We start from the raw sequence: 16,943 nt of genomic DNA on the forward strand, positions 1-16,943 counted from the left end.
AGTAATGGCTGTGGCATAGGAGGGGGAGAGCACCTGCAGACTTAGTTGGCCAAAAGGAGCAGGCCCCCTTCAAAATACTCGTAGCCAAAATACTTTCCTAGTGAAAGGGAAAAGTTGTTTGTATTTCTGGCCCATCACATCGCAGGTTTGGCAGAAGAGAAGGAATCACGGTGTCAGGGACGCAGATGGTCCCCACCAACTAGTCGCCTGGCTTTAAGGAGCCCGCATTCACCATGAGATGGTGTCGGTCAAGGGATGCTCCTCCTCCTCCCTCGCATGATCTCCTGATCCCTGCCTCCTTTCAAGAAGGGAAGTAAATTGTTTAGGACCTAACAAAGACAAAGTTAACCCAGGAATTTCTGCCCATTAATCACTGCATGCTGTGCTCCGGGGTTTTCTTTTGTTTGAGCTCTTTGTTACAGAGAAATGCAGGGCCGGGCAAGTCCATATCTCAGGAGGGAACGTGCTACACAATATTTAGATGCAACAGTGCTTTAAGCAATACAAAAGTTTGCAGTAGTGTCATTATGGCTGTGTATCAAACTGCAAAAGGCAACAATACATCATGATGCAGCTTGTCAGAGAGTCAGATCAGCACCGAGGAAAGTTTGCAGCTTGCACTATTGCATTAACTGCAAAGGTCGCAGATGAGTGAATTTGATCTTACTAGCTGATAATAAAAATTGACCCTCATCAGGGGATCTTACCATGCTCTGAATTGATAACAGCAAAGTACCAGCAAAATTCCTCAGACTGGTCTTCACAGAAGAACCTGTATTGCTCATAATTTTATTCATCACGTACCACCACAGACATTCACAAGTCAGTCCTGTGCCTTTGTTATTTACTTATGCTCTGAGTTCAGCAGCGCAGGATCAGTCCCGACGTTACAAGCGCAGCTACCTGCACTGGAGCGCACGTGTCTCCCCTGGGTCAGAGTCCCAGGCAGCCCTGGGGAAGTTTCAGCGCAGAAAAACATCCAAACAACAGATCCAAACTGTTTGGAGCCAGGGCAGACACATACAAAGGGAAATACTCCTGAAGGGGGTATTTCCAACACAGAACAACTCGAGGTGACTCAGAGGTTGGCCACACAAACATTACAACTTCCCGCTTGTGTCTATCAGGATAGATGCTTAAGACAAGGTTAAAAATATTTATACGTAAAAAACCGGAAGCCTAGAAAAATGAATATGCTTTCTGCAGTGCCCCTGGATTGCTCTCGTCTTCATTTCAGCAGGAAAGATCATTTGCTTCCCTCTAAAAGAGAACTAGGAGAACCAAACCTCAAGCAGGCCAGATTGCAAGACGTGACCGAGGGACCCATCATGGTCAGTAAGAGCCAAGGGCAGTGAGCACCGGGGAGCTGAACGGCCATCAAACTCCAAGGCATTTGAAGAGCTGTCCTACAGCAAGCACGGAGAGGAGTTCCTGGTTTCTCAAGCTTTTATTTCACAGAACAAGAAAGAAATAATGTCAGGGCAGAAATGATCAGGGATTAAAGAAAATGAAAGGCAGTGGTTCCCTCCTTCTTTTATATATATACACATATATATATGTGTATATATGTGTGTGCATATACATATACGTGTCTGTAAAAAGTGTCAGAACAGATTTGTGTCGCTGAGGCTCAGCACCAGCTTAGCGTGAGCCCTGAACCCTGCGCCTTCGCTCCCACCCGGGCAGGTGCTCTGCAGGGCCGGACAACGCGGCACGGAGGCGCTTTTCCCCGAGTGAGCAGAAGTGACCCCGACGCGGGCCGTTGGCCCGAGGCCTCACCTCTGTTCCTGGGGTCGGAGGTGAGAAACCCAGCAGTGCCCCGGGCCCAACCTCATGTGCTGCAGGTCATCTCCGCGGGGGAAACAGCTGCTCGGGGGAGCTCAGCACAGGATGGGCTTTAAGCAGAATTAGCCGAGATGAGGCTCAATGTATTTTGTCAACCACTTTTGAATCATCTGTCCTTTTAGCCGGAACAGTTATGTTTTCAACTCCCAGCTCTCATTTCAGAAGAGATGGGGGAAATGGCTATGAAAAGCTCCTCAGACATCACTTTGCAGTTTCACAGTACAGAGGAGTTCACTAAACTGCATTACTGCATTTAAACGGACAGGTTTGATTCCAGCTGTGACTATATTTCATAATTCTCACGCGCTTACCACTGATTCTGGCCTTTTGTCTAATGCCTTAAAGTACTTTCTAAGACCTCGGTAACTGAAACGCTGAGGTAGAAAATTACTGTATCACGAGCAGGCAAATTCATGCCGAGAGAGGAGAAGCGACTTGCCCCAGAAGGTCACATCGGCCAGTGGCACGGCTGCGCCTGCGACTGGCAGCGCTGATGCCGAGGCCACTGCTCTGGGACACAGAGCACGTTGCCGTCGTATTCACCCAGAGGACATTTGAAATTGGGTGCTGCAAGCTTTTATAGCAGCGACAGAATTTAGAGCTCAATAGCGCTTATAATTGAATTCTGTAAAAGGATTAGAGTGTCCTCAATAACTCATCACTTCACTGGACTGGCCCTTCCATTTGCTCTTTTTTTTTTTTTTTTTCTCTTTTGGATAAGATTTGAAACCTGGAAATGTCGCAGTCTGCATAAACCAAAAAGCTAAACAGAAATCCACAAACAAGCCTCGAGGATGTAAATAACCATTCACACCCTTTCCACGTGTTCAAGTATTTTCCAAGGCACCGTGGCAGTGATCAGCATTTAGACACGCTCTTTGAAGCAACAACTTGATTTTCTCCTCCCCCACCCCTTACTAAAACTGATTCACAAACTCCGCTCTGCTGATAACGGAGGAACGGTGATAGCGGCCGCGGGCGGCGAAGTCTGCGTTCTCCTCGGTGAGCTGCGTGGTCTCCATGCCAACTGTTGCAAAGGACGGTGTCACCACGATGTGCTCCTCGGGAGATGGCCTTCTCCTGCAAACAGAGGAGCGCAGGAGCTCGCGTCACCCGTTGTTTGCCAGCCATCAGCAGCCGCGCTTTGAACCCGGCACACGAAGCCCGGCCAAGCTGCGCCACCCAGGCAGGACGCGGCGAAAGTAGGCAAAATTGTCCTCAGCGCCCTTGGAAGGCGTGTAGCTAATCAGAAAAGATTTTTCCTAAAAGGCACGCAAAAAATATATTTCCCTCTGCCGCCCCCCCCAACCAGACACTGGCAAATATACATTTTTCTTAACGAATGTGCTTCGCCTTTGGAACTCTTCCACGTTGTTTCAGGTGTGGTTGCACGTTATAGTGAGAACAAACATAGCACTGGCTATGCCAAACGTCTTCCACACCACGCAAGGAGAGAAGGAGCACGAGCCATTTGTAGTGATAAATATCTTTCTTATAGCTTCCTAAGCTCTGGTGTGTGTTTCTATTTATTTATTTATTTAGCAATCGTAGGCTGGAAACTTCATCTTCCTTTTTTAAACAAAAGTTGAGATTTTCCTGCAATCTTTCCTTTCCAGGGGCCAATTTTAAGAGAGCCCTGCTGCACACCTGCAAACCCAAGCTGCCAGAGCTTACAGCACTGACACAGACCTCTCTGGACGCTCAGAGAGTGTCAGAGGTGCCGAGGATCCTTCGCGGCCTCCCACTTCTCCTGCACTCTCATGGGACTTCTCCTTTACCTCCAGTTCATTCAGGTGTCTCGCTTGGATTTCGAGAGGACAGATCTTGGGAAAAGTCTGCAAATCACTCCCATGAAATTCCTCGCAGCACAGCAACGGTGAGCTTCAAAAAAACCCACACAGCCCTCAAGCCAAGCTGAAATTGCCTTGTGCCAGCGTGAGCAGCAACCCTGGCATTAGGATAAGGCTGCTAAGCTGGCTGTCTAACTTGGAGAGACTTCACTCTTTGACAAGAGATAAATAAGCTCAGCCTCTCACCTGGACTGTCGCCAGCTCCCCACTCAGTCCTCCTCGGCACAGCCTGTACGAATCGATCGCACTGATCACAGGCGCTAAGGCCGGCACCAGCGAGTGAACGTGCCGCGTTAGACCCCCCTGCAACGACGACACCTCTACCCACGGGAAGCAGGGCTGCCTCTCCCAGGCGTTCGCTCCTCCTTTCATATTCCCGGCCGCGGGCTGCAGCTCTCCACGAGGGACGGCCGAGAGGAACATTCTGCTCTATCGTCAGGCTTGCAGCCAGCTAAAGTTACAAGCAATGAATCTGCCTGTGCACTGCGGTGGAACGGGACGGACAAACGCACGGGGTACCAAGCAGCCGGCCTGACTCACCGTGCAGTGAGTAATTCTGGCAGGGCTTCCTGCACAGCCCAGAGCACCCTGCTCTCCACCTCACCTCCTCACCCCTGGCCTTGGCTCACATTATGATCCCAGTAGATACCATGAAAAGGAAAAAAGAAAAAGGCAGGGAGGGTACATTTCCATGAGAGAGATGTGCAGAGCATTATGCACCCACTCTACACCCCCCCACTCCTTTTCTCTGTAGTTCATCTAACTCGGGCTCTCATCCCGGTAACATTTAGACAAGGATGCAACTTTACTGCCATAGCTACACGAACAAAGCTACCCCCGGCACAGCAGGTCTGCAGCACAGGTGGCTCGTCAGGACAGGACATCCTATACACACAGAAATCCAACCAGTCTGGTAGAGACCTCCATGGATGGTGTTGCAAGAGACTTGAGTTATGCTGTGCCCTGGACCTGTGTTGGGGACCTCAGAGACGTCTGGTCGTCTCTGCTAGATCCACCTCTGCTTCCAAAGGCCCAGTTACAGGTACCATGGGCAGAGGCAGGCGTTAGTGCACACACAGGCACATACCAATGGGCTTAAGCAGCTGGAGCGTCCTTTCATCAGAAGGAGCCACCAAATCCGCACACGTAATGCAGGGCAGCCTGCGTTCTGCAGTCTTCACTACAGCGTTCCTCCAGCTCAACCAGAAAAGCAAGCAACCTCAAATCCTGCTGCATTATACAGGGGCTGAGACGGTCCCTACCCCTTATGGGAAACCCAAACATGATGGAATTAGTTATTAATAGGAGCAAAATGAATTAATAAAGCCAATGAATACCCTAATACATAAAAACCCTGAGGTATTCTAGGATGGAAAAGTCCAAGACATTTGCTACTTATGCTCGTATACAAACTCAGTACTGAATGACTCTTTCATTGAACACTTTACTGTATTTGTCCACATAGCTATTGCTGCTTCCCCCAAATTTTCTCTCAAAACTAGAGCACAGCTGGCACATGCATGCCTATTCCACCACTCCTATAGTAATTTGCTTTCAATGGAGGGCATGTGGAAGAGATGGAGTCTCTGATTCCCCATTTACTACCAGGTTTGCAAACTCTACCTGAGCCACCAAAACCATGCACAGAGCTTTGCAGCTGGACAGCAAGATAAACTTCATCCCCTGGGACACAGTTAGCACCCAAAGTGCCAACAAACAAGGCAGAAGAGGCTCCAGCTCCCTCTCCCTGCCTTGACTCACCATGTGCATGGCTAAAAGAAGTAAGCAGTTATTTTTGCCTTTAAATAAGAATAACTTTGAGTACCCGAGAAGTGGCAGAGGGACTGCTTAAGGTACTAAACAAGTCAACTTCCCCCCCCCCCCCACCTCTCTGTGCACATTAATGGGTCATGGGAACAATGAACACTGCCTCGATCGCTGCCAAGTGACTGGTACCGACCTGCATGAGGTGACCAACACCAACTTAATCCAGCTGAAGAAACTGAAATTAGCTGCTGCTCCTGCAGAGAAGAGACAGGAAAAGTCAGTATGCTGCTAATTCTCCCATAATAGCATTATGCCATTGAAGTTTTGCATGAAATCTCAAACCAGCACGTTCGTTATTAGCCTTCAGTACACAAAGATTTTGCGACTGCAAGAATACTTCTGAAGCGTTCCCACACACAGAGGTTTTTAAAAGATTGTTAAGAAAGTTCCCATGGAAAATAGATTGACAACTTATTAAAATACCAGTAAAACAGTGACCAAAGTAAAGATAACAGTTGCAGCACCTTTTCCTCACTAGACTGCAAAGATCGTTCCCACTTTAGAGAGGAGGAGATTGACAGAGCTGTCCAGCAGACCTGACCTGGGGTAGCTGTGGTCTCACCATTCTCTGTGCCAGCACTAGCTCTCGTCTGACCCCATGGGAAGCTGGCTTAGCTTATTACATCAACACAAATTTTTTCTGCTTTCTTCAGTAGAGTTATTTGAACTGGCTCACTGCAGGGCCAGAAAAGTGCCCAAGCTGGTAGCAAAGGTAGCAGCAGAAGTATGTGGCTAGGGACAGGGAAGAGATGGAGACACGGCAGCGCCTGCTTAACTTGGCTTAAGCTGTTGCGGAGAAAGAGAGAGGTGAAGAGACTTGCTGAAGATCCTGGAGCATTTCTGCAGCAGAGCCAGCACTCCTAAGGTCCTCAGCTCATGGTCCATCTAGAGTGTCTCTCAAGTCAGTATCTCTCAACCTTTCTAAACAGAAGGGTCATTCTGTCTTTTGGAGAACAAATTTATGGATTGTTTGATCCAGAGCGGCCACAAAATGACTTTCACTCACAACCAAGTGAAAATCAGGCCGAGCTTTGAATGTTCCTTTCTCACATTTTGTTTGCCCTGCGTTGCTTTACTGTATGCACGCAAATGCACATGCAAGAAAAGACAAGAAAAAAATGTCTTCATTTGCAGCTGTTTTTCAGATCACCTTCCAGTATCCTCTACAGGCTCACTGAGAATTTCTTTTTAAGGTCATTTTTGTTAGATACTTTAAAAGCAGACTGCAGAGATATAATGTAGTGAATATATCAAGGCAAAGAAAATTCAAAAGCTTGAAAACGTTATTAGTTTTTCTTATATATGGGGCTGTCAAAAAAGTTGTTAAAATGAAACTTACGTATAATACTTCCAAAAGATAAAAAACGGCAAGCAAAAAGTACCATCCACAATCTCAGCTCTATTCCACTATCACATACAGATAAATAGAAACCAACCGTAGTTGAAAGAGTGACAGTGGTGAGTGATATACTGATGGTTCCTGAACGACAACTACTTTTCAGTTTCTCACAGTTTGGGTTTCTGAAAAGTAGTATCTAATAACTTAGTGTCTAATAATCTTTCATCTAAATAAACACAGGTGGCTTTTTCTAACTTGTTTAAAGGATGTATGAACTCAGGTTCCTTTGACTTTTCTCATCTAGGCTTTCTTGGGTGCAGGACATAAAATTGCTTGTAGGTACCTATGTACGTATGTAGGCATGTGTACGTGTGTACACACGCACTGTGTGCATGGCCCTCTCCGGTCAGAGCCATACACCAGCACAAACCACTTCTGCGCCTCTGCCAAGGAGGTGCAGACTCTAATGAGTGGCTTTCTGAATGTGCTTTGCTATTTAATTTTGAACTTATTTAAGCCGATCGCATGCACAGACCTTTTTAATGCCCTTTGCCTAAGAGTATTTTCCCAGATTACGTTCCTAACATATTCAACCTGTTTATTTCTGGAATCAAAAGGCTTTCTTGTTTTGCAATTATGAATGCTGAGATTTAATAAGATACTCGTCATAATTCCCATTTTCATTAAACTTTTCTCAGGTGGGTTTAGACTGATTAATTAAGTTTATTAAAATGTATTTACAAGAGATTGTTCTCATTGCTGTGATATATTTACAATCTGTCATCCCTATTAATTCTTAGTATCAGTACCTCTTTTTGCATTTTACAGTATAATACAATAAAACAATAAACGCTGTTACAGCCATCAAAGTAATGCTAGTTACAGTAGTAGTTACAGTAGTAATATATAAAATTAAAGAGTCAGATTTAAAAACGTATTACAACTAGCAATGAAACAAAACCTACCATTTGCTATGTGCCACCTGCATATTAAACACAAGAATCTCAATTCCTACTTAACTTAAACTAAAGCTTGATGAATTTTTAAGTAGATTTAATAGTGTAGAAAAAAAAAATACTCACCAAGGGGAAGTCCTGGACTCACTTGGCCAATGTAAAAATACAGTAAAACTGCTGCACCGAGGCTAACAAGAGTGTAGATCCACTGAATGACAAACATTATTATGAGAGACACAATTGCCTGTTGAAAATGCAAGTTTTAGGGTTACTACAGAGTATATGAGACAGCAAGTTGCTGCACTAACAATCTTTTTTTCCTGCAAAATCCAGAGGGTACATTCTGCTTTTGCTTTGGTCTTGTGAGAGAGCTGGCAGTTCAATGACAGTGAAGGAATGTTCACATCCAGACACAGCCTCACGGAGGTTCAGCAATTTATTTTTGAACCTTGCGAGGTGAACACAGGTTCATGCAAAACCTGTTTAATAACGGGAAAACGGGAACAGCACTGGGATTTTTCATATTATGAGAGCATCAGTAACTGCTTTTTTTTTTTTTTTTTTTTTGGCCAGAAATGCTGAACCTTGTGTTTTAAATTCATCCAAAACCAGTGTTTGGATGGTATCTCTGCACCACTATCCTTCTCAGGGCCTTCTCTGGAGCGCTGTGTAGGAGATGTCATGGACCTGGGATGCAGCTGCTCTGCATTATCATGGCAACAATTTCCTTTTAGGTGTCTTCCTCCTAATAAAGCCCCAAGATAGGGATATAGAAGTGAGGTTCTCCTTGCGCAAGACCTGCTGCACCATTGGAGCCTGCCTGTGGGAGGAATGATGCCAACAGCTACTGCTCAGGTAGATTAGATGTTCCTGGTTCAGTTGTTGGTGCAGCTGGATGCCTGGGGAAGCATGTCATCTCCTGCCTGCAAAACGCTCCACGGTGCATGGCTTTTGACCACACAGAGCATTTCCACCCAGTATCAGAAACGAATTGGGTATGGTGCGGCTGAAGCTTCTCAGTAATGAGCCTCCTGCACTATAGGGAGCCTTGTTTGCTCTCACTTGTGAACGAGAGACCACACAATTTACATCATCATCTTCAGCTGCATGGAGGTAGCTTTCAGTGAGCTGCCTGGAGTCCCAGAGGTAGGGTAGCTCGGGCCACCCCAGACTACTGCAGGTTGTAGTGTGTGGTGAGGTCAGTTAGACTGTGGGGAGCTCCAAGCTGCAGCAGCCTCACAGATCTTAGTTTGGGAGCGTGAAGGCACATACAGAGCCTCACCAGCTCATAAGGCAGGTTTGACTTGCCACCATGATTAAAATTGACTTTTAAGGGGCATATGAATGGGGGCATAAGTCTCATCTCCATGGATCAAATTAGGAACAGCTTCCCATTAGCAATGTAACAAGCTGCCCACATGCAAATGGACAGTACGGAAAGAAAGAGCCAAATGAGTCAAAACTGTCACGACTGATGAAGCTCGAAGAGCGAGGGCAGAGAGGAAAGGAATCAGGATGAATAAGTGTACCCGATTTTTGCTTCTATGATTTTTTTTTTGGATTGCTGATTCCTTCTTAACTCTGTTGCACTCTCCTCCCAAGTCTGAATACTGACAGGAAACCAAATCTGCTTTAATGAACATGTCAGTCATCTCTTTACAAAAATTCCCCTGTGACTGCACAGAGCTGACCGCTCTGAACCCTGTGACGACGTTTGGGAGTCACGTTAGTTACTCAGCCCAAAGACCGGGCGTTGGCGTGCAACCTCTTAAAGGTTGTCGCTAGATAAGTGACTAGATAAGTGATATTCATCCCACCCACCCATCGCTCTGCAATCAGCAGGACATTTCTCCACTAGTTGGTTGCTGGCAGCAACAGCAATGAGCAGCTTGAGCAGCATGATTTGAAAAGTAGGTGTCAAACTCAATCTGAGGATTAAATTAATAGGGTTCAGTGTGTTGTTCAGAGTGTTTATTATATTTTACACACAGCTATGAAATCCCCATCCATGCAGCAAAGCCATATGGTTCATTCATTATGCATAACTGACCCCTTTTCTGTCATCCCCATTAATCCATCTTCCTGAGATGAATTTAAATGTCCTAAACTCCTCAGTGGCTTCAGGTACGTGTCATTTAAAAGTTATTTATCCTTTAAAATAATGTGCTGGAGGAGCTTTCCTTCTTCAAAATGTGGAATTTTGCGCCCAGGGTGTTTGATCAGGGGTTCAGGACTAATAAAATGCAACCCTGAGATTGTGGAAACTACTTTATAGATTAAAAACAACACTGGTTTGAAGCTGAGGTGTCACTCCATCCCAAGGCAAGAAAAAGTGGGCTTGAACACAGTGAGAAGAAGGACCCCAAGTTTCTGAGCCAGCCATGCACCTCTAGCTCCAGAAAAGTCCTAAGATGCTGCGGGACTTGGAACTTGTACTTTTTTTTTTTTTTTTTTTTTTAAATAATAGGTTACCTCCAAGTTTTGAACTGGTGGATGTATAGTACCTTGACTACTTAGTTCAGGTGACCTGGAATACTAGAAACAAAAGCTATTTTTAAGCACTGGAGTGTATTTACACTGCACTAAGTGGTGAATTTCCTTCCATCTTCTACAACCACAAAGTAGTGCTGAAAATAAAAGTACTTACACCAGCAAAGGAAACCCAGTGATTGCAGAATCTGGAGTAGAAGGATACTGGTATTTGCTGAATTCCCAGCTCCGGATTTTGTTGCTTTACAGATAAATCTATTCAAAACAAAAAACAAAAACAGAGGTGTTAAAAAGGAACCAAAGTGTTTTTTTTCTCTCCTTTTTTTACGTTATCCAGTTACAGAAAAGCAAAAGACAAATTCTAGCTGACAACTAGCTATCCCAAAGTTTAACCAAAACTTCTAAAAGGAAGGCAATAAGGAAGTGCCAAGAAAAGGCATTTCCAACTCTGGCGCTGAGTCCGTTCTAAGACCACGTGCAAGTCACTGCCTACCTGGGCCTCGGTTTCCGTATTTGTAGAAGCAGAGAAATAATGCTTTTCTCCCTCAGAATGGTTTGTGAATCTGACTAACGATGACAAAACAGTAAAGATCTGAGATTACAAACTCCATATGAACATGAAGTATTAAATACCCATATTACCTAAAAAACAAATTCAGACTCTTAGCTGTGGATGATGAATTACAGGCTCCATTTGCACCATGGGGATCATTTCATTTTGACAGCCAGTTTTAAATTCACATGGCTCTTTTCTTCCTACCCTGCATCAAAATGAAATAAACCCCTAGACATACTCAAAATCTTTTTAATGTACAGCGTTAACGAATGCATTCATAGAATAATGAGTATAAAACCCTAGACTAAATATAGTCCTGCCTGCTTTCCTGTAATTAATCTCTCATAGGCAAATTACATTGGAACTTCTCCTGCGATTCATTACGATGAACTCTCCCCTTACCTGCAATAAAAGACATTATTGCTATGATTCATTGAACGACAGCCCCGTCTAAAGCTAGTTTCTTGCCTGCCTCCAGAAAAGCATCAGGAGAACCCAAGTGACAAAGCGGTCTCACATGAAAACAGAGACGTCCATCTCTTAGCCTTTACCTTCTACCCTCTGGCCGGGGAGAACCTGCATCTCATTACGGAGCTGTTCGCCCTGTTCGCCTCGCTCCGATAGCTCCCCGTCCCGTTTCAGCTCAGAGCCCGCCGCGGGTGGCGAACACAGACCCCTTTCACACGGGCGGCTCTGCTCAGCGGGGCACTGCCGACTTTCTCTGCTGGGCTGCAGCGTTTCAGCGCAGTCGGAATGAGCCGGGTGAGCGTTATGCTCGAGATCCAAGAGAAAGCTGTCCTGTAACGTTTGTTTGGCTGGCTTCTTCATCTTTTTCTGTTTGACCTTTTGGTTTAGATTCTTGGCTGCCTCTTTTTTTTCACAAGTATGGAGCTCATTATGAAATGGTTTGAAAAGCTGGTCCATGTCTCTCGTGAACTCCAGCAAGGTGCCATTTGATCTGCTTTGAATTATTCCATCTGATCCATAGGCGGAAGGCTTGTTCAAAATTAAAGGCTGGGAAGGGTGGGCAGGCCTCGAATTTTCCATCTGTGTCTTTTCAGCCTTTTGCTGAACGTTGTAGCTCATAGAGACAGAGAAATAGGAATAGTCTACAGCAATGTATGTCAACATGAAGTTGATGGTGACTATAGGAGCAAGAACATTCACTTGTCCAATGAAGACAAAAGCCACGGTGATGAGACTGGTTAAGCAAATTGCAGCCACCGGAGTCTTGTTTGGTCCCTTCTAGCTCATAAACAAAACAAACTTATATTGAAATTAATACTCACATACCCATTAGCCTTGCCGTGCAGATTCCCCCTCTCCCTCAATTACCTGGGCAGTCTGTAGGCACCCACTTAGCCATGAAATACTCACAAACACACACATCATCAGAGGCTCGTTGGCCTAGTGAATTAAACATTGGACTGGAAGCCAAAAGCTGCTGAGCTCCCACCTCACCTCTCACTCAATGTTTGCCTTTGGAAAATTCATTAAGTCTCATTCTGCATCTCCACGGTAAAACAATGCCATTAAAGCAGCAATAACCCTTCAGAGTGATTTGTGGGGCTTATGGGAAGTCTGGGCTGTGTTCTGGCAATAAAATGCAGTAATTAGAGTTAACTGTTCATTTCTAATTTCTCTATGAGTCTCCACATTGCTGTCTACTCCTGTATGATGCCGTTGGAGAGGTTTTTACTACCAGGTCAGTAAAGAAAGATCTGTCTGCATAGAGGAGTGCCATTTTTGCATTAGACACTTCTGGCCATGCCCTGCCATGAGGCTAAGCTACATCCACGGTCTTCTGGGACTCTGCGTTTGGCATTTCTCTCCTTTCTTCCACCAAAGCTGCATCTGCCCAACACCAGGAGGAAAGCTGCAGAAAGGTTAAGAGGCCAAGGATGCTGAAGGCCGCATGCCAGGAAGAGCAAGAGATGATGCCACGCTGCAGTCCGGAAGGCAGACAACCAGGAGGTATACTGTTTACTCTTCTCCTTTGGGAGGGGGGTTAAGGTAGAGAGAGGATGAGAAAGACAGAGACAGAGCAAAATGTGTCAGGCTGGCAGGACACGCAGCAGGAAGACTGAACTATCAGCTCATGAACTTTAATCCCAAGTCTAATATGCCCTTCCTTTGACCAGCCACTCTCTCACTGATTCTGTATCTGAAATGCCTGTGCAGGCCTCTTAAAGGCCCAGCTGGAAAATTTCTTACAAGGGATAACGAATGAAATATGAAGCATCCCCAGTCTCAGACCTTGCCTCCTTCCAAACACAATTGTGATGCTAAGTGCTCATCAGAAACTGTGCCAAGCTCCCTTTGGGATCAGAGTCTGCCTCTGGTAGCTGACTGAGAACAGGTCCTTGTCCACACTGTTGAATCAACCTCATGCAGCTGCACTGGGTTAGAAATCAAACATTTCCACCAAAAGTGCCTTGAGGAGGGCAAGTCCTTGCCGCACTGGGCAGGCTTCAGAACTGGCAGTCAAAAAACCAACCAGCCAACCAAAAGCCAGAAGCCCTACCACTGCCACGATATCAGCTGGAACTATCCTGACACTCTGTGAAGAACTATTTTGATCAAACCTCTTAAAAATCTCAGGACAGTTCCCTCCTCAACCCAGTCAGTTGACGACAGGACAGTTCCCTCCCCAACACAATTGATCATGCTCTCCACCACTCTTGCTCTTCCCTTCTTCTCTAGCATTGTCCTGTCCTCTTACTCCCTCTCTAGCAGGTTATTGCCTGCAGGAAATTTGTTCTTTGAGAAATACACAACATTCGGTCCTTGGTCCCTTTCTTCTCCCTTCTCTCTCTATGCCAGCGGTGGCATAGAGATTCCTCCCTCCATGGCCAGGAATGACAAAGTCATAGAGACCCAGGAGAGGAGGAGGGGGAACATGTGAGTGCAGACTGCAGAGGAAAGCAACATGAGTCCCTGGGATCTCCTGTTCCAGTTGTGGGTGAGGTGGGCAGATGGATCCTATGGTGACCCCCTAACGTTGGCCTCAGCAGTGATTTGGCTCCACATCAGTGGAGCAGCCTCACCGCTGCTCCTGCTGCAAGGGATGGGAAATGCAAGCAATTTATACTTGAGGCGCTGAAGAGCTCTACGTGAGCGCTCAGCTATCCTCCATCTTCTACTCTGTGACATAGGAGCCATCTCCTTCTCCACTCCAAATCCCTTCTTCTGTCCACGCTAAAATCACAGCCTGTCTCTCCCCATCAGTGCCTAGCGGCTGAAGCCCATGCCAGGTAGCACCTTCCTAAGTGCCACCTCACTGCTGGCTCTCCTGGTTTTCAGTCACTGGAGACCTACTACCAGCCTACGGTGCAGGTCCAAGTCATGGCATCAGCTCTCCTGTGTAACCCCGCTCCACATACATCAACACAGCATGGAGGCTCCAGACAAAGCAGGACGGTCTCATTTACCCTGGAGAAAAAATGAGCCCTTTCCTTCCCACTCAGATCAGGTATGTTAATGCCCAGAACATCACCCTGACTACAGCAAACACTAAGGGAACATGACAGACGTACCTAAAACTAGGACGGGTGCAAGCATCAAAGAGGGAAAGGAATGACTTCAAATGCTAAGAGGAGGGGGAATGGGGCAACACATTTAGGAGGAGGAAAAAATTTTGTCAGCATAATCTCAGTTAAAGAGAAGAGTCCCCACATGCCATTTGGAAAACAGGAGCAAGCCACAGTTGCAGGATCACAACTTAAATCCTTTAGGAAGTGGAACATCCTGAAGGAAAGTGATAGAAAACCCACTCTTTGGAACAGCTAAAGATAGACATTTACCCAGAAGGAAGGAACGCCCTGCCGCAAGGTTTAAGCCTCAGTTGAACATGGTGTTGGCTACCGAGTGTTGCCCTGACCAGCTGCTGGACAGACAACCTGACTTAACAGAGCATGCAAATGAGAGAAAAGTGCTAATGCCAGAAAAATAAGTTACATTTATAAAATTCTTAGACTTTCAACAATCTAAGGAGAGATATTTTCCTGTACAGCAGGCAGGTGCTGACCTTCCGCTGAGTTTTATGGGCACTGCTTGTATAACCCTCATCACCTAGGACTTTTTACTAAGAAAAACTGAAACCACAGCAATGCCCCTTTAGAACAAGCTTTGATCCTAGAAAGGATAAACAGACAATGTTTTAAAATATGTTGGCACAATTAAGGGTTTTGCCAATAGCATGGTATCCACAAATGATATGGACTGTATAAAGGCGTTGCAGACACAGGGCTGGGAGGGGTCTCTGCCACAGCCCAGTTATACCAGCAATAGCACAAGACAGGGAACATTTTCCATTCTGCATTTTCATTTACTGTATGTGCTTTTTTTAATAAACACACAGCTCAAATGGAAACTATTTCTATTTCCTCCAAGCTTATTTATTAATAGAAAAGGGGACTAGTTTTGGACCTTATACATTTTCACAACAAAATGAGAAATATGTCCCAGGGATAAACGAACAGGGTTCTCAGAAAGCATCTTAGGCATTAGAAAGACTTACTGAGACAGGGAACAGATGGTGCAATCTCAGGATGCCTCTGGCTTAGGTCTAACACTACAGAAAACAATAGTGCCCTTCATATTAGCTAGGATTATGTTGACTACAACACTTAAAAACATTGACGAGAAGAACTGCTGTGGAACAGATTGTTAAGGACAAACTAAATTTGTCAACTCACCGTGAATCAAATCAAGTCAATATTCAGGGTGGCAGAGAGAAGCAAAGAGAAAGGTGATCTGCCTTAATTCCTCTTTTTAGAGCACTGCCCATTGGGGCACTCTGTCCTGACAACAGAGTTGAGAGTTTCTGTCTTTCTTTTATGGAAAGACAGAAAGCTATCGGAGAAGGGGAGGAATCAACTTTGCAGTCTTTTGGCTAAATCAGTGAGAATTTGACAAGGGTTGCCAAGTGGAGAACAGCCTGTTCTGGGATAGCCTGATAAATATTCTCAGTAGCTGGGGAAGGCGGGGGGGGGGGGGGGGGGTTGTTACTACTCCTGCTTCTATTATTATTCCTTTAGTTTTAGAAAATTACTTTGAAAAAAAAATAAAATAAAGTTTAGACAATAAGTATACTTATAAAACATTCAAATACGTTATAACATTCAAAAGTACCAATATTACAAATATTTTTCTCTATTTATAAGCTACTCTGAAGGAGCAAAACATCTTAAGATTTTTCCCAGCTGCTCAGTACAGACAGCTAGGTGCTGTAGGTTATTTAGAGGGAAGGGATTCTTTTTTCCCTATTTAAAAAAAACAATCTGTAAAAAATAGTTTGCTTTGAATGTATAGCCCAGGTCTACAGTCCTTACTGATTGGTATTTTGACTGATCTCAGTGGAACAGCTCATGTGAATGAGGATTACTTAATAGGACAAGGAAAAAGCTTCTTGTCATATTCAAAGCAGGGCTTTGTTTCAAAGAATATCTAAAGCTTAGCAGCCCCGCAAATTAACCTTTCAAACCTATTCTTTCTCTATTATTATTATAGTATCTAAACTCACGTTACAAAGAAGCATCCTCTTCTCCAGTGCGCACAGACTCAATTCCCTGCACTGGGACTAGTCATATACTCAGCTATGAGGCTACCAGAGAAGATGGGAAGATCCCAAGGAAAAAGTTCAGGAAGTTTAGGAAGGAAGGAGAAGAAAAAAAAAAAAAAAGAGGCAGTTACAACCCAATTCACCAAGTGTTCAGATAAAAGCTGAAGCCCTTTGCCCTGAATGGGAGGGCAAGGGAGAGCTAAGAACAGAAGGAGCCGGCGACCGGTCTCTCCTTGAATTTCACGTATCCGCTATCTCACGCGTTAGATACATAGCAGTACCGGCTGCTTGAATCATCAGTTTTTCTTCCGGTTAAGGTTTGACACTAACTGTAGAAAGGATTACTAACCCCACGTCCAAGAAAGGCGAGCATAGGAATGACTTTCTCCTGGGCGATGCACTGCAGGATTCTGGGTGCCCCATAGAGCCCTCCCATGCAGGAGGCTAAGGAGGAGATATACAACCCCAGCAAAAACAAGAAACCCACCAAGGACACCTGGAAAAAGCAGAGAGAATT

At 45.2% G+C, this 16,943-nt stretch overlaps 1 protein-coding gene across 3 annotated transcripts in view; it reads right to left on the minus strand.

Annotated features, from left to right (window-relative positions):
• Window positions 1-784: 784 nt before the first annotated feature.
• Window positions 785-16,943, minus strand: part of SLC12A8 (solute carrier family 12 member 8) — a 67,289-nt gene continuing 51,130 nt past the window's right edge. For 2 of the 3 annotated variants that reach the window (XM_068949117.1, XM_068949116.1), the window contains 6 exons: window positions 16,776-16,922; window positions 11,415-12,108; window positions 10,465-10,562; window positions 7,944-8,061; window positions 5,656-5,716; window positions 785-2,925 (listed from right to left, as the gene is read on the minus strand). In XM_068949117.1, the coding sequence (XP_068805218.1) occupies window positions 2,763-2,925; window positions 5,656-5,716; window positions 7,944-8,061; window positions 10,465-10,562; window positions 11,415-12,108; window positions 16,776-16,922 (1,281 nt within the window). In that variant the 3' untranslated portion in view covers window positions 785-2,762. The remainder of the gene's footprint in view (window positions 2,926-5,655; window positions 5,717-7,943; window positions 8,062-10,464; window positions 10,563-11,414; window positions 12,109-16,775; window positions 16,923-16,943) is intronic. The other variant, XM_068949118.1, reaches the window with a different exon arrangement.

Source organism: Struthio camelus, chromosome 6 (genome assembly GCF_040807025.1).
Source record: "Struthio camelus isolate bStrCam1 chromosome 6, bStrCam1.hap1, whole genome shotgun sequence".
NCBI classification, from domain to species: domain Eukaryota; kingdom Metazoa; phylum Chordata; class Aves; order Struthioniformes; family Struthionidae; genus Struthio; species Struthio camelus.